Raw genomic sequence first — 27,236 nt, 5'->3', positions numbered from 1 at the left:
AAACAAAAAAAAGTACGAACTTTTGTGCCTCACTCTAATGTATGTAGATATAAAGTAGTATATATAGATACAAAATTATTTTAAATTAATAGAAAGAAAAATAAAGGCATAATGAAATGATACAACTATATTTATATATTACTATATATATAAAAACATTATTATAATAATATATATAATATTATAATAATAATGTAATTATAATAATATATTTATATTACTATATTTATATATTACTATATAATTATAGTAATATATATATACATAAATAATATATATATATAGTAATATATATATTACTATATAAAAATTACTATATATATTTACTATATATATATTACTATATAAAATAGCAATTTTTTAAACGAATTTGACAATTTCTTGTTGCATCTTAATTTCTTGAATATCACAACGATCTATTCGCGCATAGGGATATATGCCATATACGATGAAAACACACGTGTAGAATGAGAGAGAGGGGTTGGGAGGGGGTAGGTTAGTGAGGGAGAATACACGCACACAGTCTCAAGGAGAGAATCCAAAAGCGTACACGTGACCAACCACCGTGGACCTCACGCATGCCCCGTTTAATACCACAGCTTGACGGCTTGGTTGGTATGTGGGGGTTGGTAGGTATATTGGCGCCTGCCGTTAAGCTCATGTTGATCCCTTGTACCACCCTAGAGTCTCTTTATTCGCAGAGACTCCCAAGCCCTTGTCCCTCAGACACCCAAGTATCGTCTGGATAACCTTCGACAATCTTCATATCAAAACGTTCAAAGTAAAAAGATCCATTTTTTTTGTATCTTTTTGTATTTTATTTTATTTTACAATCAATTTTTTCCCCCAACCTTCTTTTTTCTAATAAAATCCTTTCAGATCTTTTATATCGATGCATATAAAGTACTTTACTTTGGTCGCTATTATTTTATTTCTATTTTTTTTCTTCTTTTTCTTTTACACAGGATAAGGTTGTTCAAATTGTATTCTAAATGTCGTATCAGTAGCGTTTTTATTGTTATTGGTAGTTAATTGTTTCAATTACTTTAATGATGTTTGTTTATGAGATTAATTTTTGTTATTGGCGTGTTAGTATGATGTTTTAATAATTATGTTTGCTTCAGTGTTATTTTTGTTCATTTTTCATAATTTTGGGTATTATGTTTTACAGTGATATATTATTTGATAAATATTCTTTTGAAATATTGTATATTCTGTGATATATTGAAATAATCGTTTTCTATAAACAATATTTATTGTTATACAATGTTTATTTGTTAATTCTTTTTTTTAATTTATTATATGATCAATTGATATACGTAAGTTATATTGTAATATGTCAATAAATCAAATTTGTATTGAATATTGTCTAGAAAAAATTATTCACTATTTTAAATATGAAATATAGATGCATAATATATAAACAGAAATTAACAAAAATATATTTTTCTAATCATTGTAAAAATTGACTCTTCTCCAATATTATCTATAAATATTTTCTTTCATTATATTTGTTTAAATTTTATTCCAACGTATCACATAAAACACTGATTCCATAATCGTGCTTATAATAATTTATTACAGTTTATTAATTTCACACAACATAAAAGTGTATGGATATTTAAAAAGCTCATTAAAATAAATGAAATCAACGCATTGAATGAATATATTTTAAATAATATTGAAAATCATATCACTTTATACGTTTTATTTCTTATGGGGGGTACAACTTGCGTAACCTTACCCTATCTATAGTGGGTATTTTTTTTTTTTTTCATCGTTTCATTAAATACTTTATTAATCTCGATTATTGTTCCAACATATGTCGGTTTTCTGACAATGTGTGATAACGTACAATCGATCGTAGCTTTTTCATCTCATGAGAACCTGAACCTGTGTCCATATATCGTTATCATAGTTTTCTATGTTGTATCTGTAGGTTTGTTGTAACTTAACCAGATATCAGGATGTGCTGTTCTTAATGAAATCTAACACGGCTCGATCATACGCGTATTACATTCGGATAAACAGATTGATTTTGAAGTGCGTTTAAAAGACAAACGGGTAAGAGAAAGAAAGAAAATTGTGTCGAGAAAATCGATACGATTCCAACCTATTTTAGTATTCATTTTAAACATCGTGTTCAACATTTGTTTTACTTTTTCAAAACTTATTTTACGCAGATACAATCTATTCATTATTATTTATCGAGTCTTATGAATAAATATATATGTATATATATATATATATGCTTGATTAAATATAAATAATTATTTATAATTGGTTCTATTTATAATATATTTTAATATTTAATTATAAGTGTATCGATTATTTATTGAATATTTATTATTATAATTAATATTCAATAAATATGAATTATTTTTTGTAATATTTTATGATAACAAATCGATGTCATTTGTTTATCTTTTATTAAATTTAATATGATAATATTTTTTAAATATTTTAAACAGTTAAACAAATGCATTAGAATATTAATCGATAAGGATAAATCGTATAATTAATATGATAAAATGTTTTTATAATACTTTGAACAAATGCATTAGAATATTAATCGATGAGAATATAAATCGTATAATTAATATGATAATATTGTTATAATATTTTGAACAGTTAAACAAATGCATTAGACTATTAATCGATAAGGATAAATCGTATAATTAATATGATAAAATTTTATTATAATACTTTGAACAAATGCATTAGAATATTAATCGATGAGGATATAAATCGTATAATTAATATGATAATATTGTTATAATATTTTGAACAGTTAAACAAATGCATTAGATTATTAATCGATAAGGATAAATCGTAGTAACTTTATTATTATATTTTTATACTATTATTGAATATAATCTACATATATAAATATATAAATATATACAAGTATATATGTATATATAGATCGTTAATAAAGTTGTCCGAGGTATTTCAAAGTCAAAGGTGTTGGAACTCCGCCCAAAGGGAGACCGCTGGTTTAATGTCAGCCACGCTAAAGACTTAGACACGCGTCTGCATCGTAACGCGTCACCGCATATAAATAATTAATGGTCATTTACCAACAGTGGTTATAAACCATCCAAACGCCCCATACCACCCTCTATCATGGTGTAGTCAACCGCTGGGAATATTTCCTCGTTGAATATGTTTCTCTTCCTCTCTCTCTCTCTCTAGCACACACACACACACACACACACACACACACATACACTCTTTTTCTTATTTTTCGTTTTGGATTTCTATCATTTTTAATATAAATTAGTTACTATTAGTAACTAGTAACTAATAACTAGTAACTTAGTAACTAGTTTCTACGTTTGTTTTAATCAATTTAGATATTCCTTCTCTGATCGATATAAATATTTGAAATAATTATTTGTTGGAAAGATCGTATATTGTTTTAATAATTAATATAATTTTATACGCGTTTTGTAAATATTTTTTTGTTTAATATTTTTCTCTTTCTCCCTCTCTCTCTCTCATTCTATATTTTTGTTTAATTTTGATTTTAATTATGTAATAATACGTTATATCAAACAAATTATTTAGATAACATTGAGATTTGTTTTTCTATGCAATAGAAAGAGAGAGAAAGAATAATATTTCTTTGAAAAGATCTTACAAGTTTTAGAAGCAAAACAGAACTTTATCGAAGCCTGTTGATTCTTCGTTTCTAAAACTTGGGGTGCAGCCAATTTATGGAGAATATTTGAACCTTTCTGTCCTTTGGGATAAAGAATATCACTTTTTTTTTGTTGAATGTCGTATTTTTCTCCCCTTTTTTTTATTATAGTTATCCCACCTAAATTTGTACCCGACGAATTCCGATCAAGACACGTTGTAAGTATTAACGTATTTCGTTATAAATAATAATTCTACGTCTATATAAAAGAAGAAAAAAGATGAACAATAAATTTATTATCTGCAGATAAAAGTTAAAAATTATAGATAAAAATTTGAATTTTTATTTTTGTCGCGTCGTTATAAACAAAAAAAAAACAAAAAATATACCATATACAGGATGCTTCATAAATAGCTTTATCAAATCAAAAATCAAAATAAAATAATAATAATAATTTTCTATTATTAAATATTTGAAATGATGGAATTACGAACGCCATGATATTTTAAGAACAACCACCGTAAAAGAATTCACTTTTACCGAGGAAAAATCAAATATTCTTTTATTTTATTATTAACAAACAAATTATATTATGAATTAATTTCTTTTTCCGGTTTAAAACTATTTTTAGGACACCCTGTATGCGTATACGTTCTCGTTGAACGGCAACAGATTCTCGGTGAAATTTTTCAGCCAATTATGTTAGCATGGTGCGCGCGTTTCCATCGCGATATTTGCCTCAGCGAGCAGACATTATCAATTTGTGAGTTTGGCAGTGTGCAAACTGATTTCATGCTTGCTGATACGAAGAGACAGAGAGGAACGCATAATTAAATAAAGCTGGTGATATTTATGAAGTAGCCTCTTTAAATATTCCTCCCTTTTCTCCCTCCTCCTCCTCCTCCTCCTCCTCCTACCCTTCTTTTTATCTTTATCTCTATTTCTATGTATTCATCTATATATTGGATTGACCATTAAAAGTTCGTGCCGATTTTAATAAAAAAAAATTCATAGACAAGGTTTTTTAATATTTATAAATTCCCATGAATTTTTTAGGCACTTTATAGAAAACAATATATTTTAAAATAAATATATTAGGTTGTTCGAGATAAAGTATTTGCCGATTTTATGAAAAAAAATTCAAAGACAGGATTTGGTAATATTTAAAAATCAGTATTAATTGTCTGAGGACTTTGAACAAAATATGTTTTTAAATAAATATATATTTGGTTGTTCGAGATAAAGTACTTGCCAATTTTATGAAAAACAATTCATCGACAATTTTAGTTTCATATTAGTAATTCGGTATAAATTTTACCGATTTTTTCGAAATCGTAAAGAATCTATTGTAATAAGTACGATTGTTCAAAAAGTTTATGCCGATTTTGAATGAAAATTCGAAGACAACGTTTGTATAATACAACACATTTCGATTGATATTTTTGAATTTATTTATAAATCGGTACGAACTTACCGAACAAACCTTATATTATATTATATACATATATGATCTCTTCTTCTATTTTCTTCGTTACAATATGGAAGCTGAGGGATACTAAACAAAAGGTGTATATAATAAAATACATTTCGATTGATATTTTTTAATTTATTTATAAATCGGTACGAACTTACCGAGCAAACTTTATATTATATATATATGATCTTTCTTTTTCTTTCCTTCGTTACAATATGGAAGCTAGGGGTACTGAACAAAAAGTGTATATAATAAATAAATAAAAAGTATATAATACAATACATTTCGATTGATATTATTAAATTTATTTATAAATCGGTATCAACTCTTACCGAACAAACCTTGCATATATATGTATATCTATATATCTTGGTGTCTTGATCTCTCTTTCTCTTTCCTTCATTGCAATATGGAAGCTGGGGGTACTAAGCAAAAGGTGTATATACGTCCCACGAGGCGATTGGTGGTCGCGTGTCTGGCACGTGTCAGGGATTACTAATTATGCCCCAAGAACGTTCATAATATCCTGCAAAACCCGCTTTGAACAGTGCATAGATACAGTTAATATCCGTCCATGGCAAACACATCGGCCCATTCACTACCAAGGTCTCCTATGAATAAAGTTTCTTACACCGAAGGGATCCATGGATATTTGATTTTCACACATAAGAAGCTACATTTTCTTCTTTCTTTCTATCTCCCTTTCTTTCTTTCTTGCTTTCTTTCTTGCTTTCTTTCTTTCTCTTTAAGAAGAACTCTGATCTTCTCCATCACTTGGTTTTTAATCTCGGCGCATCTTCTTTGACCGACTTTTTCAGCCCTTTTTCTTCCTCTTCATTCTCCCCGGGTTATTTGTTTTGTTTTTTTCCTTCCTTTTTTATTTTTACCTTTATTTACAAACAAAAACTATTTTGTATGAAGATAAAGATAGATCGTTATCCTTGTGGGATATAAAAAAAAAATATAGTATGTATATGTATATATTATAGATTAAAAAGAAAAAGTGTAAATAAAATGTGTGTGAATTTTTCTTTTGCTAGGATATGTATAAATAAAAATAAAAAAAATGTATAATCGAAGGGATCGATTGTTCGTCCATCAAACATTCGAAATTGATCGCGATACGAGTCAGTGTTTGGATTTGGTTAGGAATAATATTTGACTGGATTATATTGCTTCAGATTTTTCTTCCAAATTCATAGAAAATTTTGTTCTCGTTTATTTGGGTATATATTTCGTATTTCAAAATGATAATTAAAAAAAAAATAGATGCGTACACAAAGTGTCCGTAAAATTCGTACCGATTTATATTTTTTAATCTTATTTTCTTTTCGTTATCTCTAGATCAGTAAAAATTATTCATATATGAGTGAATAATTAATGGCAATGCAATTGTTATATTATTGTAATAAAAATTTGTTCTGTTATATATCGTTTATAACGAAGGAAATATAAATAATTAAAATGAAAAAAGGTACAAGTTTGAAACGGAAGTGAAAGATGACTTATATGCTTAGGAGATGAACAGCAGAGCTGGTGTCACCATCTCGATCCAGTTTCCCATGGACGATGGACCACGCTTGAGGCATCCGTCGCCACGTGACCTGTGTCAATACGATATACTCATGCCCTTCATTGAATTCGTACGAGCAACTCGCTATGAAATCTTCCCCGCTACTACGCTACGCCAACCATTCTTTTCCATCCTAACCAAACGCACATAAAGTATTTGCAAACTGTCGGACTTTTCGAAATTGTTACCAAGCAGGGAAAAACAAGGGTTGCAACCACGATTCCTGGGAAATTTTTCCGAAAATCTAACCAATCGTATTTTCGTATCGTTATATGTGTATTTTATTATGTTATATTAATCATTTTTATATTTGCAATTAACAAGTGGAACACAATTTATTCGATTATTTTTGCAGAACTATTTTTAAGAAAAATTTAATATTTTAATATATCTCTCTCTCTCTCTTTATATAATATTATTTATTTATTTATATTTTATTTAATTATAAATTTTATTATATTCAAATAATACAACCTATAATTAATGTTTATTATAAATATTATAACAAAAACGTATATTTTTTTGATATTTATAATCAAATATCATTCATTCCATATTAGTGTAATATTATTTTATATAAAAAAAATATATATAAATATATATATATATATATACAATTTTTTCTTTCCAATACAATGACGTAACAATTATCAGGAATTTGTAAAAAAAAATTTATGATCTTGTCTGTAGAAATGAAAAGAAAAAAATATAACCGATAGATTGATAACTTATGGGGGATTGTTAAGGCGAGAAACGATTTCATGGCGATCCGTCGCGGATATTTCTCTCGACAAGTTACTTTTTATTATTATCTGTTGGAAAGATCGAGAGGGGTTGATCGAACAGCCCTCGATGACCGGTGGACCGGTGGATCGGTTAAAAGATGATCGTGTATCGTCCTACGGGGTAGGTCACGTGACGACACGTGCTCGAAGAAATGTTCAAGCGAGTGGAAAATCGTTCTTTGAAGTTTCCAATTCTAACTTTAATCGCGATCTAACTAACGCGACTCTCACCTTAACCATCGAGATCATTTCGAGAGTAGGGTTACGGTGTTTCATCTCTTGTTGTTTCTTTTTTTTTTTTTTTATTTTTTTCTTTCTATTCGAGATTTTAGTGAATCGATAACACGTGCGTGAGATAGATAAGATGGATAGTTAAATTTTAAATTAAGGGTAATATTAAAAATCAAAATATCAAAAGATAATATGGAGTCTTTAGAGATTTATTTTCTTTTTTGTTTATTTTTTGTTTTATTCGAATTTTTAGCGAATCAAAACCACGCGTGTGTGTATGTGTATATGCGAGAGAGGTATAGGTAGATAATTAAATTTTAAATTAAGGGTAATATTAAAAATAAAAATACCAAAAATAATATGGAGTCTTATAGATTTATTTTCTTTTTTGTTTATTTTCTTTTATTCGAGTTTTTAGTGAATTGATAACACGTGCATGTGTGTATGTGTGTGTATGTGTGGGAGAGAAATAGATTAATTTGAAATAGGAAAATATTAAAAATAAAAATATCAAGAATAGTATGCAGTAGTATACATATTATTTATTTTGTTTTATTCGAGTTTTTAATAAATCGAAAACACGTGTGCTTTGTGTGTGTGTGTGTGAATGAAAGAGATAGATAGATAGAGAGAGAGAGAGAGAGAGAGAGAGAGAATTAAATTTAAAATAGAAAAATATTAAAAATATAAATACAAAAAATATTATGAAGTTGTATATACAGAATGTCGTACTTTTCTTTTATGAAAGTTTCTCTTTAGGAGATGTTTTATACACCATCATTGTGCGAATACCATGCTACGGGAAAAGAGGGTAAAAGAAAAAGAGAAAGAAACAATGTGAGAGGTGAGAGAAGTTTCGTTGAAGCGTGATTTGAATTCAAGATTAGACGAGAACGTCCTAGCGAACGGGCTAAAGAAAAGAAACATTCGCCGACACCATGAATATAAAAAAATTCGACCAAATAAATATTCAACAGAAAGGACGAAAATCTTCTGGTTTACTTATTCGAAATATTCTGTCTCTCTCTTTCTCTCTCTCTCTCTCTCTCTTTATTTCTCCTTTCGTCTAATATTTTACGTCCAGTTGATATTAGCAAGAATCGTGATGGTAAACTTATTCATTAAATTATTTTCGAGATCTCGCTTTTTATACCACTGAAAAAACAAAAAATTTATAAATTATTGTATATACATTATCATTATTAAATATGTTGCAATGCAAAAATTCTAAAAGTATATAGGTTGCGAAATATGCAATATAAATAATTATGTAATATATTATAAATATTAAAGTATATATACAGATACACAATTCTTTGTTATAATGAATTGTATTGACAAATAATTATTTTATAAAGACAACATTTGTTTGTAATCATATCTACAATTGTTGAATTTGTTGAGCAAAAATTGACTATTACACATGTTATAATATTTTTCTACTGCAGGTAATAAACATGTGTGTGTGTGTGTATGTGACAATAAATTTTATAAAATAACAAAAAATTAAATAGATATAACTATAATAGATCAAGTGTCTCAGAATTTTCATAATCGGTAGAAAAATGTATTCAGGGATAAGTAAGTTCTAACATATTAACCAAAATTTATTCACATTTATTCACATTATACCTACAATAGTATATAATCCAACATGTAATAATATAATTAAACAGAAAATTCAAATAATAAATATAACAATGATATAAAATTGATCAACCTGTCGGTTGAAAAATTGAAATAATGATCCTAAAAACAAACAAATAATTCATCCATCTATTCTCCAAAGGTTTTTAGTAATCATAGGTTAAAACGTAGTGAAATAAGAAGGTATGTGCACATTAAAAAATAACATTTGTTCATAGATATACCTACCATAATACATGATTCAAAATATAATGATATAAAATTGATCAACCAGTTAGTCGAAACATTGAAATAATGATCTTAAAAACAAACAAATAATCAAAAATGTGCCCATAATTATGAAAGTGGTCTAAGTCAAGATGAAAAAAAAATAAGTTTATTAGTTATTTCACACCACATTATGTTAAACTAAATTAATTCAATGTAATTTTCGCGATATTGTCAAAAATGAACCGTTAGATAGTGTTTGTTATTTCAATATTATATAAAATTCATTTAATGTTCAAATGTAATCCTTTAAATATCCCGAAAGAAGAAATATATGAGTTAGACCACTTCCATAATTATGGGCACATATATACATATTGTTTTTTCTTGAATATATAATAGAACCATTCTCCAAAGGTTTTTAGTAATCATAGGTTAAAACGTAGTGAAATAAGAGGGTGTATGCACATTCTAATGCATTAAAAAATAACATTTATTCATAGATATACCTACCATAATACATGATTCAAAATATATTGATATAAAATCAATCAACCAGTTAGTCGAAACATTGAAATAATAATCCTAAAAACAAACAAATAATCATACATATACATATTGTTTTTTCTTGAATATATAATAGAACCATTCTCCAAAGGTTTTTAGTAATCATAGGTTAAAACGTAGTGAAATAAGAAGGTATATGCACGTTCCAATGCATTAAAAAATAACATTTGTTCATATATGATTCAAAATATATTGATATAAAATCAATCAACCAGTTAGTCGAAACATTGAAATAATAATCCTAAAAACAAACAAATAATCATATATATACATATTGTTTTTTCTTGAATATATAATATAACCATTCTCCAAAGGTTTTTAGTAATCATAGGTTAAAACGTAGTGAAATAAGAAGGTGTGTGCACGTTCCAACGCATTGGAAAAGAAAAAAAGTCCAATAAATAAAGCGCTCCCGGTCGTCGGTACTTTGTTCGATATCCGACACCGATCATCCTTTATTGAATCGAGCGATGCGCTCGTGCCAAAGAGTAGCAAGGATCAGAAGGAACGTAGGATAGAACCCTTCTCTCTCTCTCTCTCTATCTCTTCTCTCTCTCTCTCTTTCTTTTTCTCTCTTCAGTATTTCACCGTTGGATACCCCAGGCTTGGCATTTTGGCTTGGAGATGGAGGTGGTGGAAGGTGGAAGGTAGAAGGTGGTGGTGATGCTGATGCTGATAGTGGTGTTGGTGGTGGTGGTGAAGGTAGTAGTAGTAGAGGAACCCAACAGCAGCAGCAGCAGCAGCACAGCTGCTTTTCTCTGCTGAGTTCTGTTAGGCTTCTACTCTCGTAGATACGCTCTCTTCTCGTCTAACGCTCTCGTTTCGCATACAGGGCGCCGCTCCGCATTCCTAACAAAGTAGTCATCACGCATTCCTGAAACGCAATCGCAAGCCTCCCTCCAACCCTCGTTAGGAAAAGATGGATTTGTGCGCGCTAGACTTCAAGAGAAATGCTTTTATTACATTTTATATATTATACTTGTGTCATTCCTTTTTAAATGATCTATGATTAATGTTTCTTTTTGGTATCACATCGTAAATTTACTTTTTTTTCTTTTGTTTTTTTTTTTTTTTTTTTAATTTTTCATTAGTCTAATTGTTTATATGTTGATTTATATTCATGTGAATGTACGTATATATATATATATGTTATCGTGAAAGATCGAAATTGGAGAATGTTAAGATTCACATGTTTGTTTGTACCAATACATATTGAATATGTCGGTGGAAGACCAAATATTTGGATTTATTTAATGTTTCTAAGGTTTTTTGATTTTAAGGAATACACGATAACACCGTTATTACTTTCTGATCATATCGTGGACGTTTACAAGATTAATATTATTTTTTCTTAAAGATATTTATACGTTTTTATTGTATGCGTGTTCCTGAAACCCGTAAACAAGGGAGAGTACTAACAAAATATTTAATATTATTTATCCAAATATATATGTACTAATATATTATGCTGGTGGGTTTATTTAAAAATATTTCTTATAATTTGAACAATTAATTACATTCAATCTTTCAAGATAATTATTTATATTTTATTCTTGCAGTTTCGTACGTGTCCTACTTACTTTATATATATATGTTGCATTTTCAATATTGTTAACAAAAAAGAATGTATATATCGTTTATACGTAATAGAAATTATTTTTTGAACAAATAAATTGATTTTTTTTCTTTTTCTTTAATTGTAATATCATTTATTAAATATTTGTAATTTTTGTTTTTGTTTTTTTTTTTGTTTCAAGAAGATTTCAACTGAAAAATCGTACAACTTGCAATACATTATTAACACGTTATATTCTTTTCCCGTTCTTTTTATTTTCATTTATTATTATATTGTCGTGTACCCATCAACAAGGTGACAAATTTGCACGGGTACTATAAAAAATAACCAGCAACTTGTTGCGCTATAAATGTGCCTGGTAGTTTATTTTTTTTTCTTTTCTCTCTCTCTCTCTCTCTCTCTCTCTCACATATCTCGCCAGGTAACATTTTATTCCGTCCGCGTTTAGACGAATGTTCTGAAATATTATCGAGACATTCTCGATACGATAAACTTCCCACGAATTCTCATAGATGATAAATTCGTTTCGATTGACGGGATATAAAATGAAGCCGAGGTATCTGCAACAAATTATTATCGTCATTTTGCTTATCAATAAATCATTGATTCTTCAATTATTTATTTCATAAACAAATATATACAACGATTATAAAGATCCAAAATATCGATGTATACAAAATTTGCACGTACTAATTACCTAATTAACATTTTCACTTACTAATTATCGAATTTACTGTTACATAATAACAATCAAATATTAAAACAAATTTATTTTTCCTGCTTACGAAAAAAAAAGATAAAATCAATATATAAAAGATTTGCACGTACTAATTATATAATCAACATTTTCATTTACTAATAAAATAATCGAATTAACTGTTACATAACAACAATCAAATATTATAACTAATCTATTTTCCCTGTTTACAAAAAAGAAAGATAAAATCAATATATAAAAGATTTGCATGTACTAATTATACTAATCATTTTCACTTACTAATAAAATTATCGAATTTACTGTTACATAACAACAATCAAATATTAAACAAATCTATTTTCCTTGTTTACAAAAAAAAAGATAAAATCAATATATAAAACATTTGCACGTACTAATTATCTAATCATTTGCACTTACTAATAAAATTATCGAATTAACTGTTACATAACAACAATCAAATATTATAACAAATCTATTTTTCCTGCTTACAAAAAAAAGATAAAATCAATATATAAAAGATTTGCATGTACTAATTATCTAATCATTTGCACTTACTAATAAAATTATCGAATTAACTGTTACATAACAACAATCAAATATTATAACTAATCTATTTTCCCTGTTTACAAATAAAAAGATAAATATAATCAATATATAAAACATTTGCACGTACTAATTATCTAATTATTTGCACTTACTAATAAAATTATCGAATTAACTGTTACATAACAACAATCAAATATTATAACAAATCTATTTTCCTTGTTTACAAATAAAAAGATAAAATCAATATAAAAAGATTCGCATGTACTAATTATCTAATCATTTTCACTTACTAATTATCGAATTTACTGTTACATAACAACAATCAAATATTATAACAAATCTATTTTCCTTGTTTACAAATAAAAAGATAAATATAATCAATATATAAAACATTTGCACGTACTAATTATCTAATCATTTGCACTTACTAATAAAATTATCGAATTAACTGTTACATAACAACAATCAAATATTATAACAAATCTATTTTCCTTGTTTATAAATAAAAAAATAAAATCAATATATAAAAGATTTGCACACGTAAACTAATGGTTTTAATAGTTCTATTGGTTCTTCTAATACTGATCTTCAGTGTTTAGATGGTTTAGTAAAGTTTTAGCTTATATTAGGATATATAGTGAAAGTAAGAAAGAGAGAGAGAGAGAGAGAGAGAGAGAGAAGGTTCCTTGATGCGTGACCAAAGGGTGTTTAGAAGGCCACATGCGGCTTCTCCCCCGCGGTATAATGCACGAACCGTATTGGCATAATTACACGGATAGCGTTAGTGTCACATCTCGAACAATGCTTGGAAAGAGGGAACGAACCCACGTGGGGTAACTGCACCTGCAAGAAATGATATTTCATCCGGCATGTACCACCGATTTTCACTGGCTTTCATGCTCCCGTCAAAATGCTAAGGGTTCAATATGCTTCATCCCTAATTTCTATTATAACCGAGATAAGACTAGGTTAGCTAATACTATTCTTGAACCGTGACCCATTTCACGTGTTTCTCTCTCTCTCTCTCTCTCTTTCTCTCTCTTGTTTTCTTCCTCTTTAATTCTAATTCGTCTTTTCGAAGAGATATCACTTGAAATTTTGAGAATTATTTAATCTTGTTTCGGGAATAGATTCGTTTAGATATTCCGATTAAAATTAATATAAGTAAATATCTTAAATTAATTTTTAATTATTATACGTGAATTTAAATTAAGAGAAGAGAGAGAGAGAGAGAGAGAGGATGATAATTTTTCTTATTATTTTTTCTAACTTTTATTTTTTTGTCTGTGAAAAAAATTATAAGAGATCAGAAATTGATATTTCAATTTAAATGGAATCGTCTAATAATTCTGGTATCACCTAACTCGAAACGTTGCTAATCATTTCATCTCAATTATTTATTTCGTAAAAAATCAACGATAATCATTTATTCAATATTTCTCTTCTTACATTTTTTTTCTATAATTTTAAAAAAAGAATTCAGGCAACTTGAATAAATTCCATACTAATTTGTCTATGAACAAAAATATCCCTTTTTTAAAATATCCCCAATGATAATTTGATACCAACAAAAAAATACAACGTAGTAGGTGTAGGTGGACAGAAAGAAAAAAAAAGAGAAAGAAAGAAAGTGAAAGAAAGAGAGAGTGTATAATGAGAGTGTCTCCTATCTTCCTTTCCTAAAAAAAAAGAAAAAAAAAAACAAGAAAACAAGAAAAACAAAAAAGGGAAGAAAATCAAGGGAGCTTAGAAAATCCATCGATTGTCCGCAACGTATGCTCGGTGTCGAGTCCGATTTAACGATTTTGAATAACCAGGGCGGCCGATTGATCGGGGGACCCCCCCGGTCTGCACGTGTTTCCCTTGAAAAATACTTTGCATCACCATCACCGTCAACTTGATGCCCCTTTGTACGAGCAGCAGCAGCAGCAGCAGCAGCAGCAGCACGAAGGGGCATACCAGATCGACGAAAAGAGTGAAAGAGAGAAAGAGAAAGATAGAAAGAGAGAGAGAAAGGGAGTTTCATACTCAACTAGGCGTATCATTGGGGGGATTCGTCCATGCAGCATGAAGAACAGAGACAAAGAGGCTATATAGGCTTTTATTTGGCAAACATTGCTGATAGACGACGCCGGACAAAGGACCGGCATTGTTGCGTATTTACGCGGACTGACAAACGACCAAATACTCTCTCTCTCTCTTTCTGTCTCTGTCTCTGTCTCTATCTCTTTATCTCACTCCGTACACGTAGGACTTTCATGAAAATTCGCATAGTACTTTCGATCCCGGCGTATTCGTATCAACGGATATCATCCAGTACTCGTAGAATTACTTTTGTTTCGTACCACGTTCCCCCCCACCGCGCCCCCCAAAAACCACACCTCGCCCCGATCGTTCGTGTTTTCCACCCTCTCCTCCCTGTTTTTGTTTTTTTCCCAGTCCCTTCCCCCCACATCCGTCGTTCCAATTCGTATTAGATAAATTATTTCGAATGAATCTCAAGGAAGATGTTATTAGAATTTATCGCGTACACCGATTAAAGTACCAAACGCGTTATCCACGTTTTTACGATTTTACGTTTCGCGTCGATGTTTATGAACTATTCCGTTGAAAAGGGGGGAAAAAAGAAAAAGAAACATAAATAGGAAAAATTCGACGAGAATATATGTAGGTATATCGTCTACGATATTGATCAAATTTTCAAACGATATTTGCACATTTTTTCGATGGGACGATTCGAAGGATTCAAAAGATACCGAAAGAGAGAAAGAGAAGAGAGAAAAAGAAAGAGAGAGAGAGAGAGAGAGAGAGAGTGAGAGAACAAAATAAAAAAAGATAAAGAGAAGAAAGGAAGGAAAAGGAGAAAACAGTGGTCCATTCGTTTAGGTTCTCCAGCATAGCTCGCTGTATATATGAATGTACATATATATATATATATATATATATGTACGCACACACACACACATAGTATATATAGTATATACACACGTACATAAATAGAGATATATAAGCATATATACGTACACATAAATAGATATATAAGTACATATACACATATACACACGTATATATAGGCATATATACGTACACATATATGTATATATATGTACATTGGTGTCGGTCCGGTGCGTTGGTCGCTAGAGATATTGATCTCCGTCTCGTCGAGAAGGAGAGGAAGGAAGGAAGGTAATAGTAGATGTGTCGTTGGGGTTGAGCACCGCATCCTCCGGTACGTCCCCAGTATTCAACAACGATAAGGGCGTATCCGGGATGAACCAATCAGGAAGCAGGTAGTGGAACAACTAGGGGCAGTTAAAGTACGCCCCCTCTTTCTATCTACCCTCTCTCGTTCCCTTTAACGGTTGACGAAGAGAATCGTATGATATGGGGAGGGGGGCGAAGCTTGAGGGTTCATCGTTAAGGGTGGGGTGTTGAATAGGTGGTTGATACCGGTCATGGAAGGGAGAGAACATTGCATATAGAGAGAGTGAGAGAGAAAGAGAGAGAGTGAGAGTAAGGAATAGAAAGAGGGAGAAGGGGAAGTGTAATTGGGTGGGAGTAAAGGGACAATTTTCATCCTTGGTGCGATGGGTTCACGTCAAAAAAGCTTTGGAAGTTGGCCTGGTGACACACACGAGTGAAAACCGTATACGACTGGACGGACGCGTGTTACTCCAGTGAATTTCATTTACTTAACACTTCATTTCTGATCATTTGTTTTCTATCGGTTTATATTTTTAATAATAAAATCATAAATAATAATAGGTGGAGAGAAAGGGAAGAAAAAGAAGAAGAAATTAAACAATTGTTCTTCTTTCATCCTTGATTTTCTTTGTTTATTTTCTGTCTGTCTGTCTCTCTCTTTTTCTCTTTTTCGTAGTACAATACATTTCATTAATTTGTCATCGTATATATTTAGTTTTGTGATCATCGTAGAAGGTAACATGTGTTCGTACGATAAATCGTTAATCCTATTTGAGATTTTTCGTTCACGACGATACACGATTTTCGTTTACGAGGTCCTAAGTGTCCTCTCTTGAGATTTCCCGCGCGATGTACGACAACGTACGTATCGAGGGACCGATAAAGTGTTGTCAGATCGCGTGTTCTCTTCTTGGGATCGTGCGACGATTGGTGAAGTCTATTCGTGACACAATGTTGGAATTCTTTACACCTGTGCAAGGTTCTTTGAATCGGCAGCCGGAACCGGGACAACCCGTACCTGCTGGACCATCTCTTCCATTTCGTTCAACTGGAGACAACAATAACGCAGGTTTTTCTTTTATTATATTGTATTTCGTTGAATTCGCGACGAAGAGATTTCTATTAGTTAGAAAATGGCGACTTTAGGATTTACACAATGATATTTGTTCTTTATTTAATATTAATCATAATCGAAATGTGATATATTATTTCTTTTATTTTATTTTATTTTATTTTATTTGATGATAATTTTAGATGAATTTTTAGATTTACGTTTGAGTAAAAATACGAATGATCATTCTGATAAATGTATACTTTATATGTTACGCGATTGATACAAAGTTTTATTTGTTTTTCGTTTTTATTTTTTTCTTTCGAATTTATTCGAATACGCGTTTAAAGGTACATGACATTTTCACTTAAGAATGATAAGACAAAATGAAAAGGGGGTCTTGAAACATCGCGAATATATGTTATCGTATTATGCGATTATTATTATCTAACCAAATTGTAATGTTCTCGAGGTGTTGTTATACATAGTTATTTTAATGTCTAACTCAAAGGAATCTAATCTTTTTCCTGTTAAATTCTAATCCCACAATCGATCACGTTATCGTTTTATCAGCGTTCACCGTCGATAAGGGTTTGAATAAATCTCACTCGCGTGTGTTTCCGTCTATCTATCTTTTTATATATTCATAAATTTGTTTATTACTTGTACGATAGATCGCGAAAGAAAAAATCAATATTGTTTTCGTTGTATTATTAAACTATCCAAATAAAAAAAGAAAAAAAACTCAAAAGACTTCAAACACCGTTCACTGACGCAAATTTGTGTTTAAAAAAAAAAGAAAATAATATAATTCATTTAAATTATCTTACGCGATTAAATGATCACTTATAAATCATATCAATTAAGCTTGAGACCCTGTGATAGTTTATAAAATAATAATAATAAAAAAAAGAAATGAAGAGTGACACACAATTAACGTGTCTACAAATAAAACAACAAAAAATTCCAAATTAATCGTTAATTTATACCAACGAAATATTAGAAGAAACAAAAATGGTCAATGCGGGTTAATAATAATAATCATAATAAAAGTCAATATTTATAAGACCGTTGTATATCTAACGATTTTACAGAATCGTCGGTTTCCGTGAAGACGGAATCCGGACTACTGGAAACGATCTGTGCTGGATGCGGGCGTACGATCACGGATAAGTACGTGATGAGAGTAATGGAAAGAAACTATCACGAGGAGTGCCTCTCGTGTGCGGCATGTGCCGCACCGTTGTCGCAATCCTGTTTCATACGTGACCTCAAGTTTTATTGTCGATCCGATTACGAGAGGATCTTTAGCGTTAAGTGTGCCCGATGTATGGAGAAGATCAGCTGCAGCGAGATGGTCATGAGAGTGGCCGGTTTGATCTTCCACATGGAATGTTTTGCCTGCTGCATGTGCGGCCAACCGTTGCAAAGAGGCGCTCATTATATTTTGCGTCAGGGACAACCTATTTGCCTTCAGGACTTGGAACACGAGCTTTACATGAAAAGTCCTCAAGGTTAGTCTTTATACTATCACCAATTAAAATAATTTTTGTCCCCTTTTTCGATCTCCTTCTTGTATTCTCCTATTTCCCAAATTTTCATCTCTATCCAATTTTATTTATATCCGATGTTATATAATATATATTCTTATATCCAAATTTTTCTCCTTTCAAATAAAAACCCTCGTCGGTGAATTTACCTAAAATCCTTTTTCATTATTTCCTTCTTAAAATTCCAAAATTCGTTAAGATTGAACGTTTTTAATTGTCCTATAGAGAAGATTAGAAGTTAAGATTATTCGTTTTCGATGATATAGGGATTAATACAAATGGTATATATTTATCTATCGTTTTAAACTATGACCGATTAAAATAGTCTTCGTTTTACTTTCCCTCCCCCAGCCCCCTTGATCTCCTTGTTATATTCCTATTTTATAAATTTTCCTATATCCAATTTTCTTATATTCAATATGATGCTTTATTAAAATCCAGAAAAAAATTAGACATTATATTTAAAACAAATAACGATGACGTTGATATCTCATTAAATAAGTACCTTAAAAAAAAGTTTTGTTTACCACTATATTTGTCCCCTAATTCAGTTTAACTATGCAGGAAACATTGTTTCATACAATATATATTTTACGAGTTATTTTGAAACCCTGATCCTGTATATATATTCCTGTATCCAAATTTTCTTCCTTTCAAATAAAAAAAGCCCGTTGAAGAACTTACTTAAGACCCTTTTTGATTATTTCCTTCTTAAAATTCGAAGATTCGTCACGATTAAACGTTTTTAATTATCCTATATAGAAGATCAGAGATTAAGATTATTCGTTTTCGATGATACAGGGATTAATACAAATGGTATACTTATATATTTCTCTATCGTGAACGGGGTTAACTTTTGTTACACGTTGTACACGGTGAAGTTGATCGAATCGTATAGAAAAAAAAAGAAGGTAGGTATTATTCCTTCACGGTTCACGACAATTATGTAATCGAGGTAAATCATTCAATCTCGAGAAAAATATGTGAACGTAGTATAAAGTTGTAATTACCTTGGATATATAACGAAATATCTATTCATTTTAAATGAAAATTCATTTTTTCTATAATCACATACACATACATAATATACTCGATCTCGCCTTAATCGTAATTAATCCTTTCGAGTCGATGATCTTTCGTACGATCACGAAAGAATCATGATTTTTCTTTTCTTTTTCCTTTTTTTTTTATTTTCTTTTTGCTAAAGGCGCTTAATATCAAACTTTTCTTTTTTTTTTTCTATTCTTGTTTTCATTGAACATAAAAATTAACGTCTCGTTATAAATTAGACAATGAAAAAAAAAAAAAAATTTGAATCAATTACGTTCTATTAATAACCAGCGCCATATGCAAACGTATTGTATAGTACATACCTTGTTGCATTGTTCGCAGGTTGTTGTACTACAATCTAAAGACATCCAAAGTAAAAACCTTCAAGAATTTCAAAGAAACAAGGCTGTCTCTTTCCCAAGGTAATTACAAATTAAACAAGCGTTATTAGAAGACGATTGTCGAAATAAAAATTCGATTCGACGTTTCAAATATAACCAAAAGATAAAAAAAATAGAAATAATAATAATAATAATAATAATAATAATACGTAACCACGGAGACAACGCGTGTACGAAAGATCTATCTTAAAAAAAATAAAAACATCACGCAAACATATAGACGTTAAAAATCCTGCGAGAATCCTGTTAAGGAAATCAATTATTTCGTATTTTTTTTATTTCTTTTTTTACTTTTCTTTAATAATACATAACAGTAAACCAAAAATTATACTCGATTGATGATTGTCTGACCATCCGATGATTGACCATTGTCTGACCACAAAAAATAGTACCTTCCTCTACTGAATTCGTTGCGTAAGAAAGAAAAATCTAAGTAGTTAGTGTCGATATTATGTCAGACAGTAATAGAATAACGCGAACGTGTGGGTATCTTTCAAACTCGTAATCACGTACTCATTTGAAACGTATTCTCACGTGAAATCAAATCCAACATATCTTAAGAAACATTTCGTAAGATTGCGGTAATAGTAGTACTCAAAGTAACGACATACCTCCCCCTTCTCTTCCTCCCTTTCTCCCCAGTTAACCCCCCTTTCCCTGGCCCCATTGTCCACCTTATCCTTATTTAAAGTACACAACAATTGTTACGTCTAGAATTTCCAAAGCTAAGAACAACAGTTCTGACTTCCTCCAAGTTTATCTCCAAGTTTCCGAAGACTTTTCTTCCCAATCGGTGTCCCCCCCCTTCAACCCTCTTTTGCTATCTTTCTTTCTCACCTTTCTCTCTCTTTCTCTCTCTCTCTCTCTCTCTCTCTCAGCTAGAAACGGTATCAACGTTATTTCCCTCATCGAGAGGTGGCGCCTTTGAACTCACAGATCATACTCGCCCGACGGACGAATAACTTTTTTGTCTTTTTTTTTTCTTTTCTTCTACTGATTTTTGTGTTTTGTAAACGGGGGAGGGGTGTTTGTGTGTGTATTTTGGTAATTGAATATTACGTATTAGAAGAGAGTACCCTTTCTCGATTAAAATTCGAAAATTCAATTACAAGATCGTTGTGTTTGAGTTCGTGTATTGATTATATAGTTAGATCGTGGCATTTAATAAAAAGGATGATTGATATTTTTAAATGTATTTTTATCGTTTTTTTTTCGGGGAGTTTTATTTTATTTATGAATTTATTCAAATTTGTACGAAGGTGTTTCTTTTATTCGCACACAAAAATTTGCATATTTTATCGTATTATTATTAAAATTAATCGAAATGGGGTTTCGGGTCTGGTAATTTTTATTTCGAAAGCTTAAGTTAAAATGATGTAAAATGAAAATTTTATAATTTATATAATAATATTCGTAGAGTTTATATTCTTTTTTTTTAAAAAAGCAAAATTATATATTTTATTATTATTATTATTATAACAACAATTAGTCGAAATAATTTCGTATCTTATAATTTTATATACACGAATCGTTAGAAGATTTCAATAAAATTCGTAAGACATTAATAAAAAGAATTGAAGTAATAATAATCGAAATTTAGTCCGTTATTAGAAATTTCAATGATTATTTACGTTTCAAATCTAATCGTAATTTATAAATCCTTACTGTGCACACCTCCGCAGCGAATCATTAAATGCATACAAGGACAATTCGTCAACTATGCATTTTTCGGGCGAAAAGAAAAGAAAAATGAAAGATAGACATATCTTATATTTTAATATAATGAGTATAATGGTTAAATGAATAATAAAATTTTGTTTGTTGAGATGACGATTCATTGGACGAAAATCGACCACGTGATGGTAGAAGGGGAAGTGTTGTACAAAGATTTGTCGCCATTTTTTTATCATGTTAGAACGAAGCCATGTTGTAGGAGGGTTAACCTATATTTGTTTTTCATTTTCAAACGAGAAAATCACAGTAGTTTATTACAATTAGAATAATCATAAGGGAAAATAATAAAACCATTTAAATGTGTTTTAATATAATGAATTTTTAATGGTTGAATGAATGATAAAATTTTGTTTGTTGAGATGACGATTTTATTGGACGAAAATCGACCACGTGATGGTAGAAGGGGACCTAAACGGCCACGGACTATCCTCACATCGGCTCAAAGGCGACAGTTCAAAGCGTCCTTTGAAGTCTCGCCAAAGCCTTGCAGGAAGGTACGAGAGGCCCTGGCAAAGGACACGGGTCTCAGCGTTCGCGTCGTACAGGTCTGGTTTCAAAATCAAAGGGCGAAAATGAAGAAGCTTCAGAGGAAAGCGAAAACAGAACCTGGATCGGACAAAGAGCCTAAGGAAGAACGAAGGACGGAAAGTCCTCATAGCGATCACAGTAAGTTTACATTATTAACTTTATTTCTAAATTATAAATTAACAATATTCTGATAAGCTGATAATATTATTTTCAAGAATATTTAATATCGATGTCTTATCGTAAACAACAAAAATTAATACGAAATTAATGTTATCGTTAATATACAAATATTCTTAGAGTTTGATTAATTAATTCTTTCTTTTTTTTTTTTTTTTAATTAAAGATCGCACATCTTATCGTATCGTTATTATTACAAATTGAATCGAAATAATTTAATTAGTGATCATTCAATTTTTACAATACGATCGGTACAAAAATCGAGATCTTATACGAACGCATTTAATTGGATAAAACTATACAAACATTTAATAATAATCAATTTGTTTTATAATCATTATAGGTCATTACTTGAACGCCATAAATATGCGCGACGGTGAATCATCGAATTTTCCTTCGGCAACACAACCGCTTAACCCTAATCATCCCTTCTCACCGGACGGTTAGTATTCGATGATTATTTTTCTTTTTTTAATTAATACAAAAATGATTATAACAAGGTAATTAATAAACACAACATTTTTATATATTGTAGACAATTATCCAGCTAACTCTGGTGACAGTTACTGCAGTACGGATGAATCCCTTGACGGTGTCGTTGGCTTTGAGATTGGCGAAAATGAAAGTGGTGGTGCGGATGGAAGTCATCAGGGTGGTTCTCATTCCCATCATGGTTCTTCCTCTCACGAAGCACCCTCGTTGTCTCAGGGTTTACATGCGGCTATTCACAATCCTATCGACAAACTGTTCATGATGCAGAGTAGTTATTTCAGTGGTGATCACGCGTAATCATAAGTTCTTTCCGTGTTGTATATTATTTCTTTCCTTCTACTTCTATCTCTCTCTTTTTGTCTCTCTCTCTCTTTCTCTCTTTTTCTTCCTCTCTTTCTATCTCTTTCTATTTCTCACTCTCTCTCTCTCTCTCTCTCTCTCTCTCTCTCTGTCTCTGTCACTTTTTCCCCTCTAACGAAAGAAGCAAAAATATGTTGGCTTGTTCTAACGAAAAAGAAACGAAAAATGACATTAACAAAATAAAATGGAGCTAAGAAGTTTTATCATCACTGCTCGGTTTTATATACAGTGTATCCTTGTAACTGACTGTACAAATTAACAGTAGGAATGATTTTTTTTAATCACGAAAAATTAATTCCAACGATAAGTCGAACATATAGGAAACTATTTGTTTATACGATAGTTTTGTTTTTGAGAAAATTAGATTTGAAAATTTAGTATATGCGTACACTTGATTCATTTTTCACTCTCGTTGACTTTCTTTCTTTTTTTTTTTTCGTATATTTCGTTGATCTCATTTTTGTGCTTTTTTAATATATTTATTAACATCGTCAGTTAAGATGATATATCTTATATTAATTTTGATTTTTATGTTCAACGAACAAGATTTTTAGTTTCCAAGATTTGTAAACTCACAATCAGTCAAGGGACACGCGTATATTTGACAAATTTTATTCTACATTTTCGATTTCATTTTCCGTGAACAATCATTTTCTGTTTGCTTGTACTATCACTTACACGACATCCTGTATATATTATATATATATATATTATATATAGGTATATGCAGGATGTTTCAAGATATGGGATCATAATTTGAAAGGTTGTTTCATTATGCTAAAATAAGAAAAATGTTGCTACAATCATATGCTCCAATACGAGTCTTGTTTCTAAATTATAATCGTTGTTGTATTATACATTATCGTAATGTAAATTATCGCAGAAATGTATTAACAAATGACCATACTGTTATCAGCAACAGATTGTACTGAACTGATTAAAAATATTTAATATTTACAGAGCAGACAAAAAAAAGTGGTATATAAGATAAAAAGCTTACTTGTAAATAATTCAATCTAAAAGCAGTCAGTAATAATTATATTATAAATTATTGAAAGACACAAGCAACAATAATTTGGAAACAAGGTAATATCGTGAAATATGATAATACGAAATTGGACTTTTTTAATGTGAACGTATTGAAACCCAATCCCTGAAATTATTCCTAAATATTTTGATACGTCCTGCACATACAGAGAGATTCGTTTCATTGGTGTGCGTTAATGGGGTGAAAGGGTATATATATAAATAAATAAATAAATAAATAAGAAAAGTGTGGAGAGAGAGCGTGTAATAACGATGTGACGTGGATGAAGAGAATTATCAAAAGAAGAAACAAAACGGAACACAAAAATAAGGAAAAAAAAAAAAAGCCAAAAAAAAAAAGAAAAACAAAAAGAAGAGATAATGAAGATTCTGCTGTGCTAATGCAAAAGTGCAAGCATTTATTATTGTACGATGTATCCTTCGATTTTCCCATGTATAAAAAGGCGTATATTTAAACATTCAAACACCCTAAATGCCAATTTATTGCGAAATTAATCCCAAACCCCTTCACCCCCTCGCAACATCCTATCCTTAATTTTTGTTAACAAACATATTCGTGTTTTCAAGAAGAAGAATGAGAAGAATAATAAGAAGAATATCTTTAAAACAAGGATAGAAACAAATCAAACGTACGAAATAGAGAGAACAGGTAAGAATAGATCGTTTATTCAATTCGAAATTGTCGCAATCGTTAAAATAAAATATTTCTTTTTACAGATATGTATGTTTACTGCAGGCTGATATATTATGTTCGTAATGACGATGTTATAATGATCAAGAAATTTGCTTTTGGAAATAAGCATTAATCTTGATTTAAGACGTAATGTCCCGGCGATTTTCGCGTATTAATATTTAATAATATTATATATTTGTTATTTTTATTTATTTACTATTATTATTATTATTATTATTATTATATATTTTTTTATTCTATATCATATATATATATATGTATATATTTATTTATTTATTTATGTTCACGTGTCGCGTAAGTACCAGCTTATTAGATCAACGCCAGTTCTTACGTATTACTACGATGAAAAATGAAAATAAAAAAATAAAAAAACAAAAATAAAAAAAAATAACATCTATCGTACGATTTTTTGGTTACAAATTAATAATATAAGGAGGGTTATTTTTAAATAGAAGCAATGAAAATGGCAACGATTAGCGACGAAAAGAAAGAAGAAAAAGAAAGAAGAAGAAGAAGAATATATATTATAATATAATATTATTTCGAACATACAGCTGTTGGCTGTTCTCTTCTGAATTTTTTTGTTTTATCCTCCCTTATAATTCTTTCGTTTTCTGATTTTTTTTTTGTAATTTTAATACTTTACTTTACCCTGCACGGTGCGGCTGTGTGTATCAGCGATTACTATAAACTTGTTATTAAAAATACAATCTATCTATAAATATATATATATTTACTCGTATATATATGTACGTATGTATGTGTTTATGCGTGTATTGTATAAAACAGGACTTCTCACAAAAAGATGGATGATCGTGACTCCCATTATATGGGGTTCGTACAAATTTGAAACAAAAGTTATTAAATAAACCCTTGTACGAGCAATGACAGAAAATTAATATTAATAATCGATTAAGCAACATTTAATAACGTATCTATGAGTTTATGATAATGAATGATAATATAATAAAAATAATATATTTTCATAATAAAATTATCAAATAGGACAAATATCTTGAGAAGACCTGAAGTCTAAAATGTGACTTATCAATTACGCATATTACTTTCATATTTCAACAGTCAGCCTAAAAACTCTTCGTAAAAGCTTGAAAAATCATTCTTATTCGATTCAAGTTAATATAATGGGATTGATGCGTTGAAAAAAGCTTCGCACTAAGCGGGTTTCATAATATTTTTTCGAAGTACTCGCATCGCCGCGACGAAGAAGTTCTCTCTCTCTCTCTCTCTCTTTCTTTCTATTTTTATTTGTGTATTCTTATTTTTGTATTTTTATTTTTGAACTATTTTATTCGCGAATTTTAATTTTCTTTCCGTTTTTTTGCTCTCCCGTAACAATAAAATTTAATTTTTAAGCATCGACATGGGTAAATAACTATCGCTTTTTTTTTTAATAACAATAACAATAACAACAGATAACAATTCTCTCTCTCTCTCTTGCTATCTTTCTATCGGTCTCTTCTTACTTTTCTCTCTATCTTTTTATATATGATTTTTTTTTTATTCTTTTCAAATTCTTTAGTTAAAAATAATAAACTCCGAAAAAAAAAGAATTAAAAAAAATGTAAATATATGTATAAGAATATATATTATATTATATATTATATAGTATATATATATATATATATAGTTTATATATTATTATATACATATATTGTATAATTAAAAAAAAAAAGAAAAAAAAAGATTTATCGATCTATCTTCTCGCGAACGAATGCGTCAATAGAAATCTTCGATTCACAGTTTTCGTCGAAGCGAATTATAATTATTATTATGTACCACGATTTGTGGTTTTTTCTTATTTTTCTCTTTTTTGTAATAATATTGTTGTTCTATTAAATCATCGGTATCGTTAAAACGCGTTACAATTAATCTATCCTAACTAAAATCGCATCTCTATACATATAATAATTCTAAAAAAAAAAAAAAATAACATATTAATAATCATCGTCTCAGGAGATTC

The 27,236-nt window shown here is 29.8% G+C and overlaps 1 protein-coding gene across 1 annotated transcript; it reads left to right on the top strand.

Moving 5' to 3' along the window:
• Window positions 1–16,822: 16,822 nt before the first annotated feature.
• On the top strand, window positions 16,823–23,539 carry LOC122521495 (LIM homeobox transcription factor 1-beta-like). The gene is given in 6 exon segments (XM_043642298.1): window positions 16,823–17,240; window positions 18,317–18,736; window positions 22,317–22,324; window positions 22,326–22,623; window positions 23,006–23,104; window positions 23,198–23,539. Coding segments are annotated over 6 exon segments (1,299 nt in total). The 5' UTR covers window positions 16,823–17,020; the 3' UTR covers window positions 23,452–23,539.
• Window positions 23,540–27,236: the final 3,697 nt, after the last annotated feature.

This window comes from Polistes fuscatus, unplaced genomic scaffold, assembly GCF_010416935.1.
Source record: "Polistes fuscatus isolate 324 unplaced genomic scaffold, CU_Pfus_HIC Scaffold4, whole genome shotgun sequence".
NCBI classification, from domain to species: Eukaryota; Metazoa; Arthropoda; class Insecta; order Hymenoptera; family Vespidae; genus Polistes; species Polistes fuscatus.
Note: the sequence above shows the minus strand (reverse complement) of the source record. Positions and strands in the feature narration are given on the sequence as shown.